Source organism: Gorilla gorilla, chromosome 10 (genome assembly GCF_029281585.2).
Source record: "Gorilla gorilla gorilla isolate KB3781 chromosome 10, NHGRI_mGorGor1-v2.1_pri, whole genome shotgun sequence".
Classification (NCBI taxonomy): domain Eukaryota; kingdom Metazoa; phylum Chordata; class Mammalia; order Primates; family Hominidae; genus Gorilla; species Gorilla gorilla.
Genome location: NC_073234.2, coordinates 134,913,914 through 134,941,500, shown reverse-complemented (window position 1 = coordinate 134,941,500; position 27,587 = coordinate 134,913,914). Strand labels below are relative to the sequence as shown.

Genomic DNA, 27,587 nt, shown 5'->3' with positions numbered 1-27,587 from the left:
GCAAGGGAACAAAACTGGGCAGAGAATGAGTTTGACAAATTGACAGAAGTAGGCTTCAGAAGATGGATGATAACAAACTCCTCTGAGCTAAAGGAGCATGTTCTAACCCAATGCAAGGAAGCCAAGAACCTCTAAAAAAGGTTAGAGGAATTGCTAACTAGAATAACCAGTTTAGGAGTCTGTTCCAAGATGGCCGAATAGGAACAGCTCCAGTCTGCAGCTCCCAGCATGATCGACGCAGAAGACAGGTGATTTCTGCATTTCCAACTGAGGTACCTGGTTCATCTCATTGGGACTGGTTGGAAAGTGGGTGCAGCCCATGGAGGGCAAGCCGAAACAGGGCAGGGTATCGCCTCACCCAGGAAGTGCAAGGGGTTGGGGGTTTTCCCTTTCCTAGCCAAGGGAAGCCGGGACAGACTGTACCTGGAAAATCAGGACACTTCTGCCCAAATACTGTGCTTTTCCAATGGTCTTAGGAAATGGCACACCAGGAGATTATATCCTGCGCATGGCTCGGCAGGTCCCATGCCCATGGAGCATTGCTCACTGCTAGTGCAGCAGTCTGAGATCGACCTGTGAGGCAGCAGCCTGGCAGGGGGAGGGGCATCCGCCATTGCTGAGGCTTGAGTAGGTAAACAAAGTGGCCGTGGAAGCTCGAACTGGGTGGAGTCCACCACAGCTCAGCAAGGCCTGTTGCCTCTGTAGATTCCACCTCTGGGGGCAGGGCATAGCTGAACAAAAGGCAGCAGATACTTCTGCAAACTTAAACGTCCCTGTCTGACAGCTCTGAAGAGAGTACTGGTTCTCCCAGCATGATGTTTGAGCTCTGAGAACAGACAGACTGCCTCCTCAAGTGGGTCCCTGACCCCCATGTAGCTTCACTGGGAGACACCTCCCAGTAGGGGCCAACTGACACCTCATACAGGCGGGCGCCCCTTTGGGACGAAGCTTCCGGAGGAAGGATCTAGCAGCAATATTTGCTATTCTGCAATATTTGCTGTTCTACAGCCTCCGCTGGTGATACCCAGGCAAACAGGGTCTGGAGTGGACCTCCAGCAGACTCCAACAGACCTGCAGCTGAGAGACCTGACTGTGAGATGGAAAACTAACAAACAGAAAGGAATAGCATCAACATCAACAAAAAGGACATCCACACCAAAACCCCATCTGTAGGTCACCAACAACAAAGACCAAAGGTAGATAAAACCACAAAGGTGGGGAGAAACCAGAGCAGAAAAGCTGAAAATTCTAAAAACTGGAGCACCTCTTCTCCTCCAAAGGATTGCAACTCCTTGCCAGCAATGGAACAAAGCGGGATGGAGAATGACTTTGACGAGCTGACAGAAGTAGGCTTCAGAAGGTCGGTAATAACAAACTTCTCCAAGCTAAAGGAGGATGTTTGAACCCATTGCAAGGAAGCTAAAAACCTTGAAAAAAGATTAGACGAATGGCGAACTAGAATAAACAGTGAAGAGAAGACCTTAAATGACCTGATGGAGCTGAAAACCAAGGCACAAGAACTACGTGAAGAATTCACAAGCTTCAGTAGCCGATTCAATCTAGTGGAAGAAAGGGTATCAGTGGTTGAAGATCAAATTAATGAAATAAAGTGAGAAGAGAAGTTTAGAGAAAAGAGTAAAAAGAAATGAACAAAGCCTCCAAGAAATATGGGACTATGTGAAAAGACCAAAACTATGTTTGATTGGTGTACCTGAAAGTGATGGGGAGAATGGAACCAAGTTGGAAAACACTCTGCAGGATATTATCCAGGAGAACTTCCCCAACCCAGCAAGGCAGGCCAACATTCAAATTCACAAAATACAGAGAACACCACAAAGATACTCCTTGAGAAGAGCAAGCCCAAGACACATAATTGTCAGATTCACCAAGGTTGAAATGAAGGAAAAAATGTTAAGGGCAGTCAGAAAGTTCAGGTTACCCACAAAGGAAGCCCATCAGACTAACAGTGGATCTCTCAGCAGAAACTCTACAAGCCAGAAGAGAGTAAGGGCCAATATTCAGCATTCTTAAAGAAAAGGATTTTCAAGCCAGAATTTCATATCCAGCCAAACTAAGCTTCATAAGTGAAGGAGAAATAAAATCCTTTACAGACAAGCAAATGGTGAGAGATTTTTGTCACCACCAGGCCTGCCTTACAACAGTGCCTGAAGGAAGCACTAAACATAAAAAGGAACAACCGGTACCAGCCACTGCAAAAACATGCCAAATTGTAAAGACCATCGATGCTAGGAAGAAACTGCATCAGCTAATGGGCAAAATAACCAGCTAACATCATAATGACGGGATCAAATTCACACATAGCAATATTAACCTTAAACGTAAATGGGCTAAATACCCCAATTAAAAGACACAGACTGGCAAATTGGATGAAGAGTCAAGATCCATCACTATGCTGTATTCAGTAGACCCATCTCACGTGCAGAGACACACATAGGCTCAAAATAAAGGGATGGAGGAAGATGTACCAAGCAAATGGAAAGCAAAAAATGGAGGGGTTGCAATCCTAGTCTCTGGTAAAACAGACTTCAAATCAACAAAGATCAAAAGAGACAAAGAAGGCCATTACATAATGGTAAAGGGATCAATTCAACAGGAAGAGCTAACTATCCTAAATATAGATGCACCAAATACAGGAGCACCCAGATTCAAAAAGCAAGGCCTTAGAGACCTACAAAGAGACTTAGACTCCTACACAATAATAACGGGAGACTTTAACACCCCACTGTCAATATTAGACAGATCAAGGAGGCAGAAGTTTAACAAGGATATCCAGGACTTGAACTCAGCTCTGCACCAAGCAGACCTAATAGACATCTACAGAACTCTCCACCCCAAATCAACAGAATAGACATTCTTCTTAGCACCACATTGCACTTATTCCAAAACTGACCACATAGTTGGAAGTAAAGCTCTCCTCAGCAAATGTAAAAGAGCAGAAATTATAACAAACTGTCTCTCAGACCACAGTGCAATCAAATTAGAACTCAGGATTAAGAAACTCACTCAAAACTGCACAACTACATGGAAACTGAACATCCTGCTCCTGAATGACTACTGGGTACATAACGAAATGAAGGCAGAAATAAAGATGTTCTTTGAAACCAATGAAAACAAAGACACAACGTGCCTGAATCTCTGGGACACACTTAAAGCAGTGTGTAGAGGGAAATTTATAGCACTAAATGCCCACAAGAGAAAGCAAGAAAGATCTAAAATCAACACCCTAACATCACAATGAAAAGAACTAGAGAAGCAAGAGCAAACAAATTCAAAACTAGCAGAAGACAAGAAATAACTAAGATTAGAGCAGAACTGAAGGAGATAGAGACACAAAAAACCCTTCAAAAAATCAATGAATCCAGGAGCTGGTTTTTTGAAAAGATCAACAAAAGTGATAGACTGCTAGCAAGAGTAACAAAGAAGAAAAGAGAGAAGAATCAAATAGACGCAATAAAAAATGATAAAGGGAATATCACCACCGATCCCACAGAAATACAAACTACCATCAGAGAATACAATAAACACCTCTGCACAAATAAACTAGAAGATCTAGAAAAAATGGATAAATTCCTGGACACATACACCCTGTCAAGACTAAACCAGGAAGAAATTGAATCTGAATAGACTGATAACAGGCTCTGAAATTGAGGCAGTAATTAATAGCCTACCAAGAAAAAAAGTCCAGGACCATACGGATTCACAGCCAAATTCTACCAGAGGTACAAAGAGGAGCTGGTACCATTCCTTCTGAAACTATTCCAGTCAATAGAAAAAGAGGGAATCCTCCCCAACTCATTTTATGAGGCCAACATCATCCTGATACCAAAGCCTGACAGAGACAAAACAAAAAAAGAGAATTTTTAGACCAATATCCCTGATGAACATCGATGTGAAAGTCCTCAATAAAATACTGGCAAACCGAATCCAGCAGCAAATCAAAAAGCTTATCCACCACGATCAAGTCAGCTTCATCCCTGGGATGCAAGGCTGGTTCAACATATGCAAATCAATAAACATAATCCATCACATAAACAGAACCATCGACAAAAACCACATGATTATCTCAATAGATGCAGAAAAGGCCTTTGACAAAATTCAACAGCCCTTCATGCTAAAAACTCTCAATAAACTATGTATTGATGGAATGTATCTCAAAATAATGAGAGCTATTTATGACAAACCCACAGCCAATATCATACTGAATGGGCAAAAATGGGAAGCATTCCCTTTGAAAACTGGCACAAGACAGGGATGCCGTCTCTCACCACTCCTATTCAACATAGTGTTGGAAGTTCTGGCTAGGTCAATCAGGCAAGAGAAAGAAATAAAGGGTATTCACTTAGGAAAAGAGGAAGTCAAAATGTCCCTATTTGCAGATGACATGATTGTATATTTAGAAAACCCCATTGTCTCAGCCCAAAATCTCCTTAAGCTGATAAGCAACTTCAGCAAAGTCTCAAGATACAAAATCAATGTGGAAAAATCACAAGCATTCCTATATACCAATAACAGACAGAGAGCCAAATCATGAGTGAACTCCCATTCACAATTGCTACAAAGAGAATAAAATACCTAGGAAACCAACTTACAAGGGATGTGAAGGACCTCTTCAAGGAGAACTACAAACCACTGCTCAACGAAATAAAAGAGGACACAAACAAATGGAAAAACATTCCATGCTCATGGATAGGAAGAATCAATATTGTGAAAATGGCCGTACTCCCCAAGGTAATTTATAGATTCAATGCTATCCCCATCAAGCTACCAATGACTTTCTTCACAAAATTGGAAAAAACTACTTTAAAATTCATATGGAACCAAAAAAGAGCCCGTATTGTCAAGTCAATCCTAAGCAAAAAGAACAAAGCTGGAGGCATCACACTACCTGACTTCAAACTGTACTACAAGGCTACAGTAACCAGAACTGCATGGTACTGGTACCAAAACAGACTTATAGACCAATGGAACAGAACAGAGGCCTCAGAAAAAACACCACACATCTACAACCATCTGATCTTTGACAAACCTGACAAAAACAAGCAATGGGGAAAGGATTCCCTGTTTAATAAATGGTGATGGGAAAACTGGCTAGTCTTATGTAGAAAGCTGAAACTGGATCCCTTCCTTACAACTTATACAAAAATTAATTCAAGATGGATTAAAGACTTAAACGTTAGACCTAAAACCATAAAAACCCTAGAAGAAAACCTAGGCAGTACCATTCAGGACATAGGCATGGGCAAAGACTTCATGACTAAAACACCAAAAGCAATGGCAACAAAAGCCAAAATAGACAAATGGGATCTGATTAAACTAAAGAGCTTCTGCACAGCAAAAGAAACTATCATCATAGTGAACAGGCAACCTACAGAATGGGAGAAAATTTTTGCAATCTACCCATCTGACAAAGGGCTAATATCTAGGATCTACAAGGAACTTAAACAAATTTAGAAGAAAAAATAACCCCATCAAAAAGTAGGTGAAGGATATGAATAGACACTTCTCAAAAGAAGACATTTATGCAGCCAACAAACAAATGAAAAAAAGCTCATCATCACTGGTCATTAGATAATTGCAAATCAAAACCACAATGGGATACCATCTCATGCCAGTTAGAATGGTGATCATTAAAAAGTCAGGAAACAATAAATGCTGGAGAGGATGTGGAGAAATAGGAATGCTTTTACACTATTGATGGGAGTGTAAATTAGTTCAACCATTTTGGAAGACAGCGTGGTGATTCCTCAAGGATCTAGAACTAGAAATACCATTTGATCCAGCAATCCCATTACTGGATGTATACCCAAAGGATTATAAATCTTTCTACTCTAAAGACACATGTACACATATGTTTACTGCAGCACTATTCACAATAGCAAAGACTTGGAACCAACCCAAATGCCCATCAATGATAGACTGGATAAAGAAAATGTTGCACATATACACCATAGAATACTATGCAGCCATAAAAAAGGATGAGTTCATGTCCTTTGCAGGGACATAGATGAAGCTGGAAATCATCATTCTCAGCAAATTAACACAGGAACAGAAAACAAAACACACGTTCTCACTCATAAGTGGGAGTTGAACAATGAGAACACATGGACACAGGAAGGGGAACATCACAAGCTGGGGCCTGTCAGGGGATGGGGGTCTAGGGGAGGGATAGCATTAGGAGAAATACCTAATGTAGATGATGGGTTGATGGGTGCAGAAAACCACCATGACACATGTATACCTATGTAACAAACCTTCACGTTACGCACATGTATCCCAGAACTTAAAGTATAATGATAATAATAATAATAATAATAATAATAATAGTTCTGTGATGTTCTCACTAGGAAAAGAGCTTGCTAAATTTTATTAGTCAGGGCTGTGAACTCACCTCAAATAAAAGAGGAGCCCCTAGTACTCCCTCTTCTTACCCATGCAGGGACTAGCTTTTCCAAGTCCTCCATAACTTCAAGTGGAAGTTGGACCCCATAACTGGTAAGTAGAAGGTGGAAGTTGCCCTAGAGTTAGTTTTGGCCAAACCTGCTAGAATCTTTCCTGAAGGAGCCTCACGGGTCATGGGAAGTAGAGTCTTGGCATTTGAATTTGTCTACAAGGTCATCCCCCTCCTTCCACTCCTAACCTTGCCCTCATTAACACACCCAGGTCATTCTGTGGAAGGGCCCTCCTGGTATGAAAATGTCAAACGCTCCATAGCCTGTCAAGGCCTGGGAATTTGACCTTTTGAGTCACTTCTTTACCAGGAGGGAGGCGTTGAAGGCCCTGTTAAAATGCACATATGCTGTCTGATAAAATTAAAGAAGTGACTTCATTAACCTCTGCTAACACCTTACTGTGGAGTCCTTGTATTGCTGATGCATTTTGACAAACACCAGGAACTTCTTCTGGTGATGGTGGTGAATGACAATGGAAAACTGTTTAGTGGCTCCTAAATTTTTATCTTGACCTTCAAAGGTTTGCACAGACTGACCTCTCCAATCCCCTGGGAACTATGCACTCCTTGCCTGCTTCCTTCCATACTCACTGACTGCCAGTGAGTTCTTCCAACAAGTCAAGTCGTGTGCTGCTTTGGGATCTTTGCACACACTGTCTTCTCTTCTTGATCTGCTCTTTCCCTTACTCTTCATGGTGCCGTCTTCTCATGATTCTGGTCTTGCCTTAAAAGTCACCTTCCCAGTTGCCTGAGTTAAGGTAGATCCCTTCTAACTTACATACGGGGCTTCTCAAACTGTATTGTGCATACAAGACACCTGGAATCCCATTAAAATATAAACTTGGAGTTGGCAGATTGACTTGAAACCTGCAATTCTGCGTTTCTAACAAGCACCCAGGTGAGGTCCATGCTGCTGGTCCATGGAGTACACTTTTAGTAGCAAGATAAAGGACTCCTTATTACTGCCCATTTTTTATGCCACCCCAAAGCCTCTGAGTTTCCAGGGGGTACCATTTATATAGAATATAATGTCCCTTGCAGTTGGAGTTGGGCAACCAGGTAATGGGACAATCCCTCTACTATTAGAATATGAGCTCCATAAAGGCAGGGGACTTTGTGTCCCCAGCACTTAAACAGTGCCTGAATGTTGAGAGGTGATTGAATGAGGACACCTGAAACACTGTGGAGGGGAAGGAGGTGGTGTTTACCTCAATAGCCACAGCGATGTCAGGGGAGCACAGTTCCCAAATCCTCAGATCCTGCAGCACCTTCAGGAGGACATGGGGTCGAATCCGCAAGTCCAGGTTTTCTCCAAACTTCTGCAGTTTCACCAGGATCTTTTTGGCGGGGCGGAAGTTCTTTAGATCCTCTGGCAGTTTGGACAACAGATCAAAGTACCTTCAATTCCAAAAGGAGAGGACAAGTTAGGAAGCTGCTGGAAGATCTGAGCACCTCTGGCCATCCATTTCCACTTTCTCTTTCTGCTCTCTGTGATGTCTCCAGGGCAGCAGTATTCTTTATCTAGGGACCTTTCCTCTGTGACCCACAGATCAGGCATGTCTTTACTTTTAGGGATAGAAAAAGATGGAGAATGACTTGCATTTCATTAAAAAATAAAACAAAGGTATGATTTCAAGGGATGTATTTGTAATTTTTCTGTCAGACAATGTGAAATGTTAGAAGAAAGGAATGGACTTTGGGATCTGAAACTTCTCTTCTGAGGGTTAATCAGGTCGGAGTTGATGTACGCACATCTGTGGGATGTCTACTAGGATGCCGGAGGCTGTCACTCACAAGACGGTGTGTGTGTGTGTATTTTCTATCTCTTTGATTAATGAGCAAGGTTGGGTCAAAGCTTTGTGTATTTCAGTGTTATGTGAATGTGAGAGTAGTTTTGGAATCCATCCTTGAAGAACCTACTTGGTCTAATCTACCTTAGGTCTAACCTAAGGAGATGGTTCAGATGTGATCAGGTTTAAGGCTGGTAGATCTCTTAAAAAAAAAAACTCCCTCACCCCTTGCTGTATATGTGCCCATTGTGGAAAATTTTGAAGATGTAACTGATCATCCATTATATGTTTTGGGCTTCTCATACTGCTTTATATTCTAGGATATATATTTATTATATTGATTCCTGTCTCCTTGTTTAGAATAAAGTCTCGTTGAGGAGAAGAGGAAACTTGTCTGAGTTATTCAGTATTCAGACTGCTAGAATACTGCCTAACTCATAGTAGGTGCTCAATAACTATCATTTGAAAAACTGAATGAGTAATTGGATGAATGAACAACTACAACTCAACATCATCCTTACGACGCTGTGGTTTGTTTGACTTGATTTTAATGTTACTATGGAGGGCAATTACTTCCCCCATAATAATGACAGAAATTCCACCATTAGATTTGTGGGCTGAATCTCACTGTGGGAGGACCAGCATTAATTTCCTTCTCTAATACCTTTATGTGAGTTAGTTCATAACAACCTTTCCTCCTCCCCCCAACTACCCTCCCACAGAGGGAAGAGGGTTTGCAGAAGACCCTTTTCTCCCTTTCATAAGAGGGTCCCTCTTAAAAGACTCATGTATCTTCAGGGCCAGACATTGCTTGTGAGAAATTGATGTTCTGGGATGTGAGGATGTGTAGAAGTTCCAACAACTCTGCAAAGACTCCAGGGACCTGCTTGTAAGTTCCTGTTTCACATTATAAAACTCATGGAAGGGATTCTGGGTACATTTTTTACTTTCTCATCTTACTCTTAAATCTTAGTGTATTCACCCTGCTAGGATGGGGTTCGGGACACCACAGTTCAGTAGATTCCAATTCTGTATTGCAAATGAGCACACAGACTGAGGTTAGACAGGAGTTCGAATCCTAAATTCACCAGTTAACTGATGGTGTGACCTTTGACAAGTGAATTTACCCCTCTGAGTCTCTGTTTCCTTGTTTGTGAAATGGGGGTTAATATGTATCTTTCAGGATTATTTTGTTGGGGGGGATACAATGGACAATTTATGAAAATTGCTTATGTAGTGACTGCCATCCAGTAATCACTCAATTCATGTTGCTTTTTTTGTTGTTACTTATCATCACCCTTATGCTGTGGCACAGTGTTTCTAGGATATAACTGCCTGGTTTTGCACTTTTTAGGGATTACGTTACTTGGGGTGATGCAGTGATCACCCCCATAGACCTCAGAATCTGTAGAAATTTTCAGGTTGATATGCCTCATCTGCCTGTCCCACAGGGCCTGGCAAGGTTGTCCTTATTTGCAAGTCTGAATCAAACAGCAGGTAAATATGGAGAACGCAATGGGTTGGATTATCTGTGATTTCAGAAACCAGGAGTTTTGGGCCTGATTGTGCTCTGGATTTAGTGTGTCTGGGGGGTGGGGGATCCTGTTGATGGCCAATGACAGTTTTGGAGTAATGCCTCTCTATGCCTTGAAGGACAGTGGAATCAATAGTGATCTTGTAATAACAACACCCTGTTCTCTTCCAGGGACCATCTTATCTGGTTCTTAGGATATTTACCAGTGGTCTGCAATTTCTTCTGCATCTCCTTTTACTACAGATATGTGATGTCTCATTTTTGCTATGTCCTTTTGAAAATTTGAGACAAGGACAAAAGCACGGAACTTCTGGATACCTCTCTCTTCTTGGCGCCTACAAGGTTGTATGAGAAAGAGAGAGAAGAATGAGATCCCCTCCTCCTGTAACCATCTTAGCTGCCCTTTGAGATCTGACTTAAACACCTTTTCCTTCATGAGGCTTTTCTTAACCCTGTCAGCTAGTCTTTAACTTAGGCTCTGGCTTTTGCCACAAGAGGATACAGCTCTCTCCGAGGTCCTGAAGCACTATTTAAGCACAGTTAAATCTAGTCACTTTTTATTAGCTTTCATTCTCTTCCTACTTCTGATTGTATTTACATAGCTTTTCAGTCTCTAAGATGGGGAATAATAATGATTCCTATTTGCCAGAGGTGAGGATTAAATGATATAATGTGTGTAAACTGTTGAGATTCATGCCAGACACACAGTAGGTGTTAACTTGTGCTGGTTCCTCTCTTCCCCACTCCCCTTATCATCTTGTGCCTATGTTCTGTCTCTCCAATGAGACTTTATATTATACATATCACCATGTCACCATGCATACAGCTTTCAATGGCTTTTCAGTTTACTCAGAATAAATTCTTCTCTAAGGCTCTAAATTATTCAGCCCCCACATTTTCCAGCTTTATCCTCATCCTTTCCATCCCTTCTCTTCCAGAATTTTATCCTTTGGGTCATGATCAAAGTCTCTGAGATGCCGGGCGCAGTGGCTCATGCCTGTAATCCCAGCACTTTGGGAGGGTGGATCATGAGGTCAGGAGATCGAGACCATCCTGGCTAACATGGTGAAACCCCGTCTCTACTAAAAAAATACAAAAAAAAATTAGCCGGGCGTGGTGGTGGGCGCCTGTAGTCCCAGCTACTCGGGAGACTGAGGCGGGAGAATGGCATGAACTCAGGAGGCGGAGCTTGCAGTGAGCCGAGATTGCACCACTGCCCTCTAGCCTGGGCGACAGAGCGAGACTCCATCTCAAAAAAAAAAAAAAAAAAAAAAAAGAAAGAAAGAAAGAAAGAAAAAACAAAGTCTCTGAGATAAAGCTCAACCTCCACAGCTGGGCTGTCACAGCCTTTTATAATCTGGCTTCTCTAGCTCTCTGATCACCTTGCAAACACTGTATGCCCCAGCCACACCTGACTACTGGCAGTTCCCTGGCTCTCTGTGCCCCTCTGACTTCTGGGACCTATCTGTTGCTTTTCCTTGAAACTCCCTTCCACCCTACTTTTCCAGCATGACTTTTAAAAAATTTGTTTTAGATTTGGGGCTACATGTGAAGATTTGTTACATAGATAAACATGTGTCACGGGGGTTTGTTGTACATATTACTACATCACCCAGGTATTAAGCTCTGTACCCAATAGTTATTTTTTTGCTCCTCCCCCTCCTCCCACCATCCCCCCTCAAGGTAGACTCCAGTGTCTGTTGTTTCCTTCTTTGTGTTCATAAATTCTTATCATTTAGCTTCCACTTATAAGTGAGAACATGTGGTATTTGGTTTTCTGTTCCTGTGTTAGTTTGCCAGGATCATAGCCTTCAGCTCCATCTATGTTCCCCCAAAATACATGATCTCATTCTTTTTTATGGCTGCATAATATTCCGTGGTATGTATGTACCACAATTTTTTATCCAGTCTGTCATTGATGGGCATTTAGATTGATTCTGTGTCCTTTCTATTGTGAATAGTGCTGCAGTGGACATTCACATGCATGTGTCTTTATGGTAGGATGATTTATATTCCTTTGGGTAGTATATACCCAGTAATGGGATTGCTGGATTAAATGGAAGTTCTGCTTTTAGCTCTTTAAGGGATAGCCATACTGCTTTCCACAATGGTTGAACTAATTTACACTCCCACCAACAGTGTATAAGGATTCCTTTTTCTCCGTGACCTCACCAGCATCTGTTATTTTTTGACTTTTTAATAATAGTCATTCTGATTGGTGTGAGATGGTATCTCATTGTGGTTTTGATTTGCATTTCTCTAATGATCAGTGATGCTGAGCTTTTTAAAATATGCTTCTTGGCCACAATGTATGCCTTCTTTTAAGAAAGTGTCTGTTCATGTCCTTTGCCCACTTTTCAATGGGTTGTTTTTCTCTTGTAAATTTCTTTAAGTTCCTTATAGATGCTGGATATTAGACTTTTGTCAGATGCATAGTTTGCAAATATTTTCTCCCATTCTGTGGGGTGTCAGTTTACTCGGTTGATAGCATCTTTTGCTGGGCGGAAGCTCTTAAGTTCAATTAGATCCCATTTGTCAATTTTTGCTTTTGTTGCAATTGCTTTTGGTGTCTTTGTCATAAAATCTTTGCCCATTCCTAGGTCCAGGATGGTATTGCCTAGGTTGTCTTCCAGGGATTTTATAGTTTTGGGTTTTACATTTAAGTCTTTAATCCATCTTGAGTTGATTTTTATTTACGGTGTAAGGGAGGGGTCTAGCTTCAATCTTCTGCATATGGCTAGCCAGTTATCCCAGCACCATTTATTGAATAGAGAGTTTTTTCCCCATTGCTTGTTTTTGTCACCTTTGTCAAAGATCAGATGGCCATACATGTGCAGCCTTACTCTGGGCTCTCTGTTCTGTTCTATCAGTCTATGTGCCTGTTTTTGTACCAGTATCATGCTGTTTTGGTCACTGTCACCTTGTAGTGTAGTTTGAGGTCAGGTGACGTGATTCCTCCAGTTTTGTTCTTTTTGCTTAAGATTGCCTTGGTTATTCAGGCTCTTTTTTGGTTCCATATAATTTTTAAAATATTTTTTTCTAGTTCTGTGAAGAATATCTTTTTGGTAGTTTGATAGGAATATAATTGAATCTATAAATTGCTTTGGGTAGTATAGCCATCTTAGTGATATTGATTCTTCCTACTCATGAGCATGGGATGTTTTTCCATTTGTTTGTGTCTTTGATTTCTTTGAGCAGTGTTTTGTAATTCTCATTGTAGAGATCTTTCACTTCCCTAGGTATTTTTGTGTGTATTTGTATTAGCTGATAGCAGTCTTTCCTTTCTATATTTAGTGCTCCTTTCAAGATTTCTTGGAAGGCAAGTTTGGTGGTGATTAAGTCCCTCAACATTTGCTTATCTGAAAAGGATCTTATTTCTTTTTCACATAGGAAGCTTAGTTTGTCTGGATATGAAATTCTTTGTTGAAGATGTTTTTCTTTAAGAATGTTGAATATAGCCCCCCAGTCTCTTCTGGCTTACAGGGTTTCAGCTGAGAGGTCTGCTGTTAGCCACATGGGGATCCCTTTTTTGGTGATCTGCCCTTTCTCTCTAGCTGCCTTTAACATTCTTCATTATGACCTTGGAAAACCTGATGATTATGTGTCTTGGGGATGATCTTCTTGTATAGAATCTTGCAGGAGTTGTCTGTATTTCCTGAATTTGACTATTGGCTTCTCTAGCAAGGTTGAAGAAGTTTTCATGGATGACATCCTGAAATATATTTTCCAAGTTGTTCAGCATGACTCTTTGGGTTTGAATTCTAGCTTTACTACTTAGCCATTGGAGAACCTTTGACAAGAGGCATCTCTGAGCTCACTTTTATCATCTACAAAATAAGTTAATGATAGCACCTACCTCATAGGATTGTTGTGAGCATTAAATGATACATAAATACAAAGCTCTTACATCCATGATTGGTACATAGTAAGTGCCCTGGAAATATCATCTATGTTTATTAAACTGAAAATATTGTTTCCAGCTGTGTGTGGTGGCTCATGCTTGCAAACCCAGCATTTTGGGAGGCCAAGGTGAGAGGACTGCTTGAGGCCAGGAGTTTGACACCAGCCTGGAAAATATAGCAAGACCCTATCTGTAAAAATACCCCAAAAACCAAAAACCAAAAAACTTATCACTCGAGGCTGCAGTAAGGTGTGATCATGCCACTGAACTCCAGCCTGGGTAACAGAGCAAAACCCTGTCTCAAAAAAAAAAAAAAAAAAGGAAAGAAACTGCTGTTTCCTCCAAGGAAACCTTTCTGAGGGCTGTCCTGGGCCAGGTGGGGCATCCCTTTTGTGTTCAGGCTGCTTCCTCCCACAACATCCAGACCCCTGTGTGCTAATTTCCTGTTTACCTTTCCATCTTCCCTACCGGACTGTTAGCTCCCAGAAGGAAAGGGCAAGGATTAGTCTTCTCCAACCCTAGCCCCAGAGCATTCAGCCCATCAGTGCTGTGAGAATGAGAGTGCAACGGGCCATCATGCAAACTTTGTTGTATAGATGCATTCATCGGGATGGATGGTCTCTGGAGTCAAGGAGTAAGCTAGAAAGGGCAGAAGTTATTGGGTTATCAGAACAGGGAAGGAAAACTTTCAGTGGCTTTCTGGTGCTCTTAAGATCAAATCCCGCATCATAACTCTGGCATTTGTGGCTTGCATGATGCAGCCCTCATCTACCACTTGTCCATCCTCTTCAAATTCTCCATGTCCCTTCTGGACTTGGGACTTTGCATGCACTTTTCCTTCTACCTGGAATGTCATTCCACCTTCTCATCGCACTGCTGGCTCTTCCTCATCCTTCAGGACTCATCTAAAAGTCACCTCCTCAGAGAGGTCTTCCCAGATTTCCCCATCTAGATTAGGTACCTATGCTCTCTATCTCTGTCTCATAGCACCCTGTTCTCTTACTGTAGGACAGTGATTAGAATTTGTACCTATATATTTATGGATGCAGTTATTTTGTTTCTGCCCATATTTTCCAGAAGACTGTGAGCTCCCTGAGGACAGAGAACAAGTTCTTCTTGTTTGTGATATAGCCCCAGCACCTGGCACCTGGCAGGCATATAGTAGGTACCCAGTGAATGCTGTTTGAATGAATGGATATATATGTGTGCTTACTTCATGAGGATTTCCATCTTGTCCTGCAGGCAGAAGCCAGCCTCCTGGGCTACGCTGTAAAACTTGGCCCTCATGGTGTTACACACCCCACTCTTGTAGTGGATGTTGATGTCACAATTAGTGCGGCTGTGGACACAGATAAGAAGGGCTTGGGGAATGGAGCCCAGGGATGTCCCCTAGTAACCTGGGTCCCACTCTGGCCCCCCTTGGCCCCAAGGTGCTCTGCATGGGGAACTCCCTGTAGCCACCTGGGTTCTCTGCCCTCACCTGGAGCCTCCCTAAGCATCTCCCTGGATGTAGAAAGGACAGATCTTCCCAATAGCTTCAGGATGGTCGTTCAGACCCTATTAAATGAGCCCACAGTGAGACAACTGGTCACTGGAGCCCAGCAAATGTTAAGGACGGGAGATGGAATTTGGAGCTGGGAGATTCAGGCTCAAAGTCCAGCTTCACCACTTCTTAGCTGTGTGGCCTCAGGCAAGACATTTCACGTGGCCAGGTTTCAGCCTGCTCCTTTGTAAGATGGGTTAGTCCTCCTGCCTCATAGGATTGGTTTTGAGGAACAAGCAAGGTAATGAAGACAGAATGCTTTTCATGGTGCCTGGCACAGTGGAGGAGTTTCTTGCCATTGTCTGCATTGCTGCTCAGCTTCTTGACTATAAGTCCCTAAACCTGGGGGATCCCTTGTCCTTCAGCATCATCTACAGCTTTAGGGAGTCTGGTCTGCATTGGGTCATTTCTACACCCCTGGGAAGATAGAGGGTGTGGTCACCACATTCCCTCTTGCGTGGTTCCTTCCATTGCCCTCCTGGCTTACTTTTTAGACTTCTTCTGGACTGGTTGGATGTGGCTTTCTGCACTTGTACTGCTGGATCTCTCACTGAAACACAAAAGGATGGTTTCAAGTTGCTCAGAGTCTGCTTTTCAAGAAAAGGGTGCCCCCAGTGCTCCATGGCACCTGCTAGCTTCCAGGATTCAGACATGGGAGGTGGTTCTAATCAAGGCACCAGTCACAGAACTCTATGAATTTCTTCCCACCTCTTGGCCTTTCCTCCTGCCATATCCCTGCCTGGAGGGTCCTCTTTGTTTCTTTTCTACCTATTTAAATCCTACCCTGCCTTATGGTCCACAGCAAGTCCTGTATATCTGAACTCTCCTGTGTCTAACTTTGACCTTCCGCCTCTGCATATTGTCGGGATTACATCTTTTCTGGATCTCAGTTTCATTTGTGTAAAACTGTTCTCTTTGTCTGGAGGGTGAATTGACTTAGGACCTTTCCACACTCCTCTCCATGCCCAACACTTAACACTGGGCCAGGTGCAGTTTAGTGAAGCCCAACACCCATTTTACCCCTTGTCAGTCTGTGAGCAAGCAGCTACCTTCTGGATGGTCAGTTTCCTCATCTGTGACCCATCAACTCATCATGCCATCCAACCATTTCTAGGTGTGGATGACTGAATCCTCGTATGGATACCCCCTCCTGTGACTCTGCCTGGGCAAGCTTCCTAGAGGGGGATGAAGAGCCCCTACCCCTGCCCACCACCCCCTTCATGCCTTTCTCCAGGATCCTTGTTTAGGGACTTGGGCTTTCAGCACCATTGTCTAGCACCTTCTCTCTGACCCTGTTTCCCCTTCTTTCTTCCAAATGCTTGGAAAACTGTCTGACCACTTTATCTGTGGCTCTGAGGGAGGGAGTGGTAAGACCGTTTTCCTTTTTAATATGATGTGTGGGTAACCCTTTGCTTCTAGCCCTGTGGCATTTGGGACTTCTTTAGGCAGGCAGGCCTGGCCATTTTCCAGACCCCTCCCCATAGAAAAGGTCCTGCCTTTGCTGGTTTCCCCAGAAGCTCACAGGACTAGACCTGGAGGTCTTAGGCCTAGTAGGCAAATCCTCATCCTACTTGGGTAAGAAGCAGGCCCCCATTAACAATATCCAGATAGCCTTGATTTTGGATTCCAACCAGCTGCCCTAATCCCTGCAGATGAATCCTTTGGGGGAGCGTGGTGGCCCTGACCTTCCTCCTGTACATGGCTCTCTTCTTTTCAAGAGCTTTGACAGTGATTCAGGGAGGAGGTGGGAGGTAAAGAAAGTGGTGTTATTAGGGAGTGATAAGCAAGAGACAGAAATAACCAACAAAAAACCCTTCTGCCTGTCTCACTCTGTGCCCCCCACCTGGCCCTCTTTGAGTTTCAGCTGCACTGGTCTTTGCTTGGTGCCCCTGAGCCTAAGCTTCCTCCTGCCGCAGGACCTTTGCACACACTATTCCCCCTGCTTGGAACAGCATTCCCACCTTTTCCACCTCATAGCCTAGTCAATTCTCCTTTGTCCTGAAGTTCTCAGCTTAAACATCAGACTCAGTGTTGGTTAGCACCCAACACCCCTACTTCTTTTTCAGAACACTTCACAGTCATGATGTTATGGCTAGCTGTAGGATTATCTGAGAAATGCTTGACTCTCCCATTAAATCAGCAATTCTTAAGCATGGGTAGAATTCCAGGGGTCCATGAATGCAGATGGGAAAAAAGTTGCATCTTTAGTTGAACTAACTTTCAACCAAAATGGAAATTGCAGATATTTGCCTATCACATTACAATTGTGAGAGATAATTTGAAAAATCATTTATACTCAACACTAATCCAAAATTACAGGAGTTAAGTCTTGTTATATAACACATTGTGAAAGACACGCATAGATTACCATATTCCAAATTTGATTGTAATATAGCAATCTAGATTACTACAAATTTCTTAGTGATCTTTTGTACTGTATAGTATGCATTTAAAAGCATTTTTCTTAAAGGAGTCCATAGATTTTCTCAGACTACCAAGGAGTCTATGGCACATAAAAGTTTATAACCCCAGCCCAGACACAGAGATCCATGAGGGCAGGCTGTGTTTGTTTGTGTTTGTTTCATTTGCTACTGAATCCCCCAAACCTAGCACAGTTACTGACACAGATGGGGAATCTAAGAATATTCTCTAAATGGGCTGGGCTCATGCCTGTAATTCCAGCATTTAGAAGGCCGAGGGAGGCGGATCACTTGAGGTCAGGCGTTTGAGACCAGCCTGGCCAACATGGTGAAACCCTGTCTCTACTAAAAATACAAAAATTAGCAGGGCATGGTGGTGCGTGCCTGTAATCCCAGCTGCTTGGGAGGCTGAGGCAGGAGAATCACTTGAACCCAAGAGGTGGAGGTTGCAGTCAGCCGAGATCACACCACTGCACTCCAGCCTGGGTGACAGAGTGAGAGTCCATCTCAAAAAAAAAAAAAAAAAAAAGAATATTCTCTAAATGAACAAATAAATTGGGGTAAGATCTCCACCTCCTCCATTATAAATTACCCAAGTAGAGAGAAAGAGACATAGTCTTGTACCGCGTCCTCCCCACCTCACTTCTCCATGACTAGAAGATTTTAACTTGATGGTATATAATTGTTGGGGAGAAATACCTGAATTCCCACGCCTGGCCCTGCAGTAAAGGGGCTTGTTTCTAGTGAGGTCATAAGAAGGAAAAAGTTCCCTCTTTCCTGTCCCACTTTCCATAGTCTGGGGAGGAGCGTCCCTGCGGTGGCCCCTGTAAGTGTGGGCTGCCTTCGGAGGCACCTGCTGCAGGCTCCAGGCTTTCCTACCTTGATTTGAGAGTGGTCTGCATTTCCTTATAAGCAGAATTACTCTTGTTTTGTTTCAGCACTGACAAGATGCTGCAAGGCAAAAGGAGTCCTTTAACAAGGCGCTGAATTCATGAAGATTTTGTGCAGTAACTACGTGTGGGAGGAGGGGGATTTCTCTTTCTAGAGCAAGAATCTTCAGACTCTACTGAGCACAGCACTCACCTGGAGAGTTTGCTATGAATACAGATTCCTCGGCCACATTTCCTGGGACTTGAATACATTGGGCCTGGAGGGGGGCCCCAGAAGCTGCATTTAGATCACACACATAGGTACACACACACACACACACACTCTCTCTCTCTCTCCTAAAATTCCCCACCATACAGCAAAATACTGCGACATAATGCCCACCTGAAGTGCTTGTTAAAAAAATACAGCTACTGGCCAGGCGTCGTGGTTCACACCTGTGATCCCAGCACTTTGGGAGGGCAAGGCAAGCGGATCACTTGAGGTCAGGAGTTCCAGACCAGCCTGGCCAACATTGCGAAACCCTGTCTCTACTAAAAATACAAAAATTAGCCGAGTGTGGTGGTGCATGTCTGTAATCCCACCTACTCGGGAGGCTGAGGTGGGAGAATCGCTTGAACCAGGGAGGCAGAGTTTGCAGTGATCCGAGATCGCGCCACTGCACTCCAGCCTGGGTAACAGAGCATGACTCTGTCAAAAAAAAAAAAAAAAAAAAAAAAAATATATATATATATATCTCACTACCTCTGCATATTCTGATTCAGTGGGTTCTGGGATGAAGAGGCATAGAAATTTGTATTTTTCACAAGTACCCTAACTGCTTCTAATCGTCAGGGACACTGCTACCAGATTTTAAGAAAAGCTGTATTTTTAGATGGCTAGGGGGCAGCCTGGCCTTGAGGCTGGGGGCTGGATGTGCTGGCTTGTAGGGATTTCTGCAGGCCCCTCAGTTCGATGTCAGCCTTGATGGGAGCAGATTTGCGATCTAAAGTGAGGAAGGAATCCAGCTTCTAAAGTGAGGGGCAAAAGAGTATCTGCAGCTTTTCCAGCTTTTCCTAGCTGTCTGTCTGTAGCTCTGCATTGAAGCTTTAATGTCTGCTGCCTTAGCAAAAGATTAGGGAGATTTTTTTCCCAGAGGAATTAATGAGGAAGGGAAACTTCAACACATTCTTGCTCTGTAACCATGGTTATTTTATCATTAAATTGAAAGCAGAGGCCATGTGATGGTCTCATGAGAACCATGGTCTAGAGTGGTTTTGTCTTTGAAGACCTTATGGAAGTCACTGCTTGTTGCTCTTTGACATATATGGGATGGGGTGATGGTAATGGTGAATGTACCTGTCTCAGCAGGAGAAGATTCCGTGGGGCAACATGTGTGAGATAAAAGTAACAACCGTCCTCACCACCATCCCCACCACCAACCTCACTGCCATTTATTGAATACTTACTCTATGCCAGGCACATGCTAATATGTTAAATAAATGCATTATCTGATTAAGTGCTTAAAATGTTTCATTGAACTAGATGTTATTTCCATAACATTAGTAATATTTTACAGGGATAATATTATCTAATTCTCACTACAACCCTTTGGGATAGGCTGCTAATGAGCCTCATTTTACAGAATGAGAATCAGACTCAGAGAGGTGAAGCAACTTGCCCAACATCACCCGACAATTAGTCATGGCCATGGAGCCTGACCTTAGTTTGTCTGGTTCCAAAGCCAAGCTTTGATGCGACACAATCTCATTTTACAGATGAGAAAACAGAGGGTTAGAGAAAGGCTAGATGGCTTGTCCAAGGGCAGCAGGTTTTGGATCCACATCAGTCTGACTCCAAAGCCAGTGCTTGTGCTGTGAGTTCTTACAAAGGAAGGAGCCTCATTGAGCTGATGCTTCATTATTATTGTCTGTCTCTAATGCTTATAAATCAGGCACAGCAGTGGGGGCCTTATGGGTCAACGTTGTCTCTGAGTGCCTCCAAGTGCCACCTTCCAGAGCAGCCCCAATGAGAGTCGAGGCAGCAGCCAGCGAATTCATCATTCACAAGCAGAGGCGAGGTGTGATGCATGTGAAAGTGCGCAGTGAACTGTAATTGTGGTAATAACAATAACCAACAAGTCATAGTTGGCATCCCAGTGGGCTGAAGGCGATGATGAACCTCTTCTAGTGCCTCATTTATTTTCAGGAAGGAATTTGCTTACTCAAAGGAATCCACACCTGGGAAGGGAGCTCTGGCTCTAGGCTGTGTGCTCTCTGGGGCTTTTAGAGGTCAGAAGTCTGTGGACGAGGCTTCCCACCAGAAAGCGGATGTCTTAGGTTCAAGTCTGATAGTACCTCCTTACGAGCTAATCATATCGGTTGCCGGCTTGAAACTTCAAAGGATTCCCGCTGCTCTTAGAATAAAAACCCGAATCCTTGAGTTTCATCCCTTTTTGGCTGCATTTCAGTTCCCTGAAGGTGTTGTGGTCCCTTTTGACCACGTTTGCACATGTGCTGCCTATAATTCTTCCCCACCTCCCTACCCGCCCATGCCAGCCTCATCAGTCTGGCTCATTTACATGCTTTATCCAAATCTCAGCTTAAAGCTTCTTCCTTGGAGGAAACTTCTCTGATCCCCATCCCCAACCCAGACTAGGTCAAATGCCATTATTATTTGTTCTCACAGTTTCAAGCTTTCCTTTAATGGACACTTCTCACAATAATAATGAGTACACAGCCCATACATGTTCATAAGTATTCACTCAAAGGAGGAATGAATAACCAGAAGATTCCTGAGGAGCAGTGTGGCAGAATGGCAAAGAGAATGGTTTTTGGAATTAGAAATGTCTGGATTTGCCAGGTATGGTGATTCACATCTGTAATCCCAGCATTTTGGGAGGCTGAGGTGGGAGGATCACTTAAGCCATGAGTTTGAGGCCAGCCCGGGCAGTATAGCGAGACCCTGTCTCTACAAAATAATAAAAAAAAAATTAGCCAGATGTGGTGGTGTGTGCCTGTAGTCCCCGCTACCTAGGAGGCTGAGTTGGGAGGATCACTTGAGTCCAGGAGTTGGAGGCTGCAGTGAGCTATGATTGTGCCACTGCACTTCGGCTTGGGCAACAGAGCGAGACCCTGTCTCAGAGACAAAAATAAATTGGTAAGAAAGGTCTAGATTAGAGTCATGGCCTTATCATTCACTAGCTGAGTGACCTTGAACTAGTCACATAGGCTCTCTGAGCCTCATTTCTTGATTTGTAAAATAAAGATAATAGTACCTACCTTGTAGGATTATTGTAAGAACTCAGAGAGGTGATACACATAAACAACACAGCTCAGTGCCTGTCACAGAGAAAATGCTCAACAGTTGGCAACTACTACTGTTAATGTGATTGCCATTATTCTAAGCTTTATTTGCCCCAGGAGTCAAGAGCACATACCTGGGTGCTTTTCTTTGCATCCCATTTTCTATTGTGACTGTCCTCCGGGCATCTTCCCGAACCATCTCCAGGAGCTTCTGCAGATCTGATGAGAATATGAGAGGTCACCCTTGACCAGAAGCCACCCCTGAGACAGGATTGTGCAGAACAGGGTGCAGCCCCCAAACTGGGGTCACCTCTGCTCCTGAGGGTTGGGGATCTGAAGAGGGATTCCACTGGGGTCCGGAAGAGGTGGCTGATAGTGTTGGGCATGTTGCAAATCTGACCATGCCACGCCCCTGCTTAAAACCCATCAGTGGTTCTGTGTTACGTTTGGCTAATGCCTGTAATGCCAGTACTTTGAGAGGTCAAGGCAGGTGGATCACTTGAGGCCAGGAGTTTGAAACCAGCCTGGCCAACATGGTGAAACCCTACCTCTACAAAAAATACAAAAATTAGCTGGGCGTGGTGGTGGATGTCTGTAATCTCAGCTTCTCAGGTGGCTGAGGCATGAAAATTGCTTGAACCTGAGAGGCAGAGGTTGCAGCGAGCCGAGATCGTGCCACTGCACTCCAGCCTGGGTGATACAGTTAGACTCTGAATCAAAATAATAACAATAATAATAAAATAAAAAATAAAACATAAATAAATTCTTTCAACACGGCCTGTGAGGCCTGCCAGGATCCAGCTGCTCTTTTTATCCCCCGTTTCATCTCCCTTCCCTTCCCCACCTTAAACTCTACTGCAGCCAGAGAGAACTGTTTCCAAAGCTGAGAATAAATCATCTTGCTCAGGAAACCTTCTCTGATCTCCATAGGCCTGAAGTTTTAAACAAGCAATCCACAGGCTGAATTCAGCTTACAAATGTGTTTTATTTGATTCCATGTGGATGCCAACCTTTTAACACTGGAAGATTTCACATGAAAATCCAGACCTCCAGCTTCCCTAGAAAGGAGTCTGAGATGGGAGTACACTGCCCCCATTCCTGCTGCATGCTGGACGTGCCTTTAGATAGGCGACTGTTCTCCAGCTCCCCACAGCTCCCACCACCCCTCCTTGCCTTGGCCTAGCTTTTATTTTCATACTTAATATTGATTTTGGCTGGGTGCAGTGGCTCACACCTATAATCTCAGCACTTTGGGAGGCCGGGGTGGGAGGATTGCTTGAGTTCAGGAGTTCGAGGCCAGCCTGGGCAACATGGAGAAACCACCATTTCTACTAAAACAAAAATATAAAAAAATTAGCTAGGCATGGTGGGGTAAACTTGTATTCCCAGCTACTCAGGAGGCTGAGGTGGGAGAATCACCTAAGCCTGGGAAGTCAAGGCTGCAGTGAGCCAAGATCACACCACTGCTCTCCAGCCTGGACGACAGAGTGAGACTCTGTCTCAGAAAAAAAGAATATTGTTGATTTTTGTATAGTATAGAAATATTTATTCATACCTGACTGTTATGGGTTGAATTGTGTGACCCTCTCTACCAAGATATGCTGAAGTCCTAATCACCAGGACCTCAGTCGATGACCTTATTTGGAAATAGGGTCACTGCAGATGTAATGACCATTGTGTCATTTAACAATGGGGACCCATCTTGAGAAATGCATCATTAGGCGATTTTGTCATTGTGTGAACATTATAGAGTGCACTCATACAAACCTAGATGGCATAGCTTACTATACACCTGGGCATAGCTTACTATACACCTGGTATATACAGCTTATTGTTCCCAGGCCACAAACCTGTACAGCATGTTACTGTACTGAAGGCAATTATAACACAATGTTCAGTATTTGTGTATCTAGGGATAACAGAAAAGGTACAGCCAAAATAGGGTATGAGATAAAAAATAGTACACCTATATAGGGTACTTATCATAAATGGAGCTTCCAGGACTGAAAATTGCTCTAGGTGAGTCAGTGAGTGAGTGCTCAGTGAATTCGAAGGCCTAGGACATTACTGTGGACTTTATAAACACTGTACACTTAGGCTACAGTAAATTTACTAAAAATATTTTTCTTTCTTCAATAATAAATTAAACTTAGCTTACTGTACTTTTTTACTTTATAAGCTTTACATTTTTTAAATTTCTTGACTCTTTTGTAATAACACTTAGCGTAAAACAAACACATTGTATATCTGTAAAAAATGTTTTTTAATATCCTTGTTCTATAAGCATTTTTCTATTTTTTAAAATTTTTTACTTTTAAAACATTTTTGTTAAAAACTAAGGGCAGATGCGGTGGCTTATGCCTGTAATCCCAGCACTTTGGGAGGCTGAGGTGGGTGGATCACCTGATGATGGGAGTTCAAGATCAGCCTGGCTAACATGGTGAAATCCTGTCTCTACTAAAAATACAAAAAAAAAAAAATAGCCAGATGTGGTGGCAGGTGCCTGTAATCCCAGCTGCTTGGGAGGCTGAGGCAGGAAAATCACCTAAACCTGGGAGGTGGAGGTTGCAGTGAACCGAGATTGTGCCACTGCACTCCAGCCTGGGCAACATGAGCGAAACTTTGTCTCAGGAAAAAAAAAAAAAAAAGAAAAAAGAAAAGGAAACTAAGCCACAAACACACACATTAGCCTAGGCCTACGCATGGTCAGGATTATCAATACTGCTGTCTTTCACCTCTACATCTTGTCCCCTGTAAGGTCTTCAGAGGCAGTAACAAGTAACACACATGGAGCTGTCATCTCCCATGATAACAATGCCTTCTTCTGGCATATCTCCTGAAGGATCTACCTAGGGCTGTTTTACAATTCGCTTTCTTTTTATAAGTAGAAGGAATACACTCTAAAATTACAATAGAAAATAAAGTGTAGTACTTATATAAACCAGTACCATAGTCATTTTATCGTTATCAAGTACAGTACTGTGTACTGTATATAATTGTGTTATACTTTTATATGCAGTATAAAATGCAGTAGGTTTATTGACACCAGCATCATTACAGACCTGTGGGTAACATAGTGTGCTATGATATCATGATGGCTAAGATATATTAGGCAATAGGAATTTTTCAGCTTCACTCTAATCTTATGGGACCACTGTCGTATATGTGGTCCATTGTTGACTGAAACATTGTTATGTGACACGTGATTGTAGTTAAGTCATGTTGACGTCATATTGGGGTATGATGAACCCTCTATCCAATGACTAGTGTCCTTATAAATAGGAAAGAGAGATATATAGGGAAAAGGTGGCTATGTGATGACAGGGGCTCTAGATTCAAGTGATGCATTTATGAACCAAGGAATGCCAAGGATTGCCAGCACCCACCAGAAAAGGAGAGAACTATTCTCTCCTATGGATTTCGGAAGATGCATGGCCCTATGGACATGTTGGTTTGGATGTTTAGTATCCAGAACTGTGAGACAATAAGTTTCTGTTGTCAGAAATTTTACAGCAGCTGTAGGAAACGCACACACTGACACTCCAAAAAGTTGGAAAATGAAATAGAGATGGAGTAAGTTACGTGCCTCAAGAAAAGTGGGAGAGTGGAAGTGAATGGTCCTGTCTTATGTGGATACATATTTGCAAATCCCTGGATATCTCAATTCTTCCCACTCCCTAAGGTGGAATCTGCTTTGATACAAAACCACTAGCTTTGGGACCGCTTTTTCCTAATGTTTGTAGCTGTCCACGGTGCTGAAACATCACAGTGTGAGGTTGTCCCTTGATGACTATGACTACACCAGAATTTCTCCCCAGATTTATGAACAAGAATTGGGAAGAAGGGACTTGGAGTGAGAAGAGGAGAAAATACACAGACAGAGAGCCATTGGAGATCAGAGATATGTCAAGAAATAAAAGAGGGGAGACTTTTGAGATGGTTTTTAAATAATCCCAGGAACTAAGAAGAAAACTACGACAGCCAACTACTGGAACGTGAGCAACCAAAGGGAGAGCCTTAAACACATATTCTTAGCGGTGCAACCTGATTGCATCTCGAAATGAACAAATATGCTAGATGGCTGTCTCCACTGGATAAAATAATTTTTGATTTTTATTTTCTGTCTTTGTGGGAAATATTGGTGGCTTGCACCATCTCAGAACAGAGAGCAGTGTGGCTGATGTTGGTTTCATGCACTTTTGATAGATCTATCACATTTTCCTCCCTCCTCTGGGGTTCTGGAAGAATGCTATCTTCCCATCTCCGTCCATTGCACCTGGTAGGGTGCCCACCTGTGGATTCCTGCAGCACACTGTCCTTCTGACCCCCATCACAGCATTGATTTCATGTGATAGCCATTTTCTGTTCACTTGCAGGTCTTCTCCTCAGGCTGTGAGTTCCTTGATGTCAGGGGCCACATTTTATTTGTCTTTTTATTGATAGCACCTGGCAGCATGCTTAGCACATGGGGTCTCAGTCAATAGTTGGCTAAACGTAAAAGTGAACAACTAGGGAGGAAATGGAAGGATTTGGGACTATGAGTTAGATTTGGATATCGATGAACGATGGCAATACCAGTGCAGACACCTCATTCCTTAGTGGGTACCTGCAGTTGGCTCAAGCTCAGGCGTCAAAAGCCATACCTGGAAGGGAGGCGTGAAGCCCAGTGCTTCCCAAGACCATTTGTGTGTTGTGTACATCCAGCTTTGCATATTAATGCAATTACTGGATGCTAGGGAAAGAATGCCTTTCCTTAGTGACTTTGGAGCCATCTAGGCTGTGATAAATGTCAGCATTAAGCCATTTTCTACTCCAGCTCTCAATTTGTGGGCATGATTCCATTTAACCTGAACTTGACCTTTATTTTTGTCTTGTCATGCCAACCTTCCCTAAAGCCACAGATCCTAGAGTCCTTGGAGTGTGTCCAGAAGCCTATTAGCAAGGGAGCTGTGATTGGTTCTCCAAGTTTCTTCCCTTCTCTTTAGAACCAAGCAGCAACATCTGACTGCTCCACCACTCCTACCCCCAACTCATAAGCAAACAAGCCTAAGGGTGGGTGGATATGGATATCAGCAAATGACTACAGCGACCTGACACATCAAGCTGCCCTTCTAGAGCACCAAATGTCAAATTATACCCCCAGAGAAAAAAATCCTGACTTCCTTTCTCCATCTTCCATGCCCAGCCTGTCTAAGAATCTCACCCTTGAATGCCTAAATCCATTTCTTCTTTTTGGGGAGGGGGAATAGAGGAAGTCTTTTTGTTGTACGGGGCTGGTTTGAAGGGAAACATGAGATGGCATAGGACTCATGTTTTTGAGTTGTTATTTAAGTGAGTTTCTCCTCTAATAGTTCCAAGACTCAGAGCTTCAAGACCAGCAGGAGGAGTAGCCTGGGCTTTTGTTTCTTGGGAATCTCCCTGCCATTGATTTGGGGAGGGGATCATTCCCCAGAGAGGCTGCAACCTGCTGTCTCCAGTGATTTGCATCCACAAAGACTTCATTATGCAGAAACCTTGGAAATTAGACCTTGGTCAAATAGTATGTCTCTTAGAATAGGACTCCTGAATTCAGAATCAATTTGAGGAGGTTTTAGAAGGCAAGAGAGGCTGGGAAATTAATCTACTTTTGTCAAGGCTGTGACAAATTGGATGGAGGTTAAGGTATAAATGGAGGAAAAGGTTTGGGAGGCTAAAGTAGCAAACTTTTCCTCCCAGAGGAAATTCATTTTTTTTCAGTCATTTTTGTGTTCCTACTGTG

The 27,587-nt window shown here is 43.0% G+C and overlaps 1 protein-coding gene and 1 long non-coding RNA gene across 6 annotated transcripts in view; one reads left to right on the top strand and one right to left on the bottom strand.

Moving 5' to 3' along the window:
- Positions 1-27,587, bottom strand: part of CCDC60 (coiled-coil domain containing 60) — a 204,668-nt gene that overhangs the window by 2,314 nt on the left and 174,767 nt on the right. For all 3 annotated transcript variants that reach the window (XM_055358152.2, XM_055358153.2, XM_004053980.4), the window contains 6 exons: positions 21,964-22,048; positions 18,537-18,608; positions 15,725-15,787; positions 14,908-15,033; positions 9,997-10,128; positions 7,678-7,867 (listed from right to left, as the gene is read on the bottom strand). In XM_055358152.2, coding sequence (XP_055214127.1) covers positions 7,678-7,867; positions 9,997-10,128; positions 14,908-15,033; positions 15,725-15,787; positions 18,537-18,608; positions 21,964-22,048 — 668 coding nt within the window. The remainder of the gene's footprint in view (positions 1-7,677; positions 7,868-9,996; positions 10,129-14,907; positions 15,034-15,724; positions 15,788-18,536; positions 18,609-21,963; positions 22,049-27,587) is intronic.
- LOC109028980 (uncharacterized) overlaps positions 1-27,587 on the top strand; it is a 283,881-nt gene that overhangs the window by 133,172 nt on the left and 123,122 nt on the right. The gene's annotated exons all lie outside the window — the stretch shown is intronic.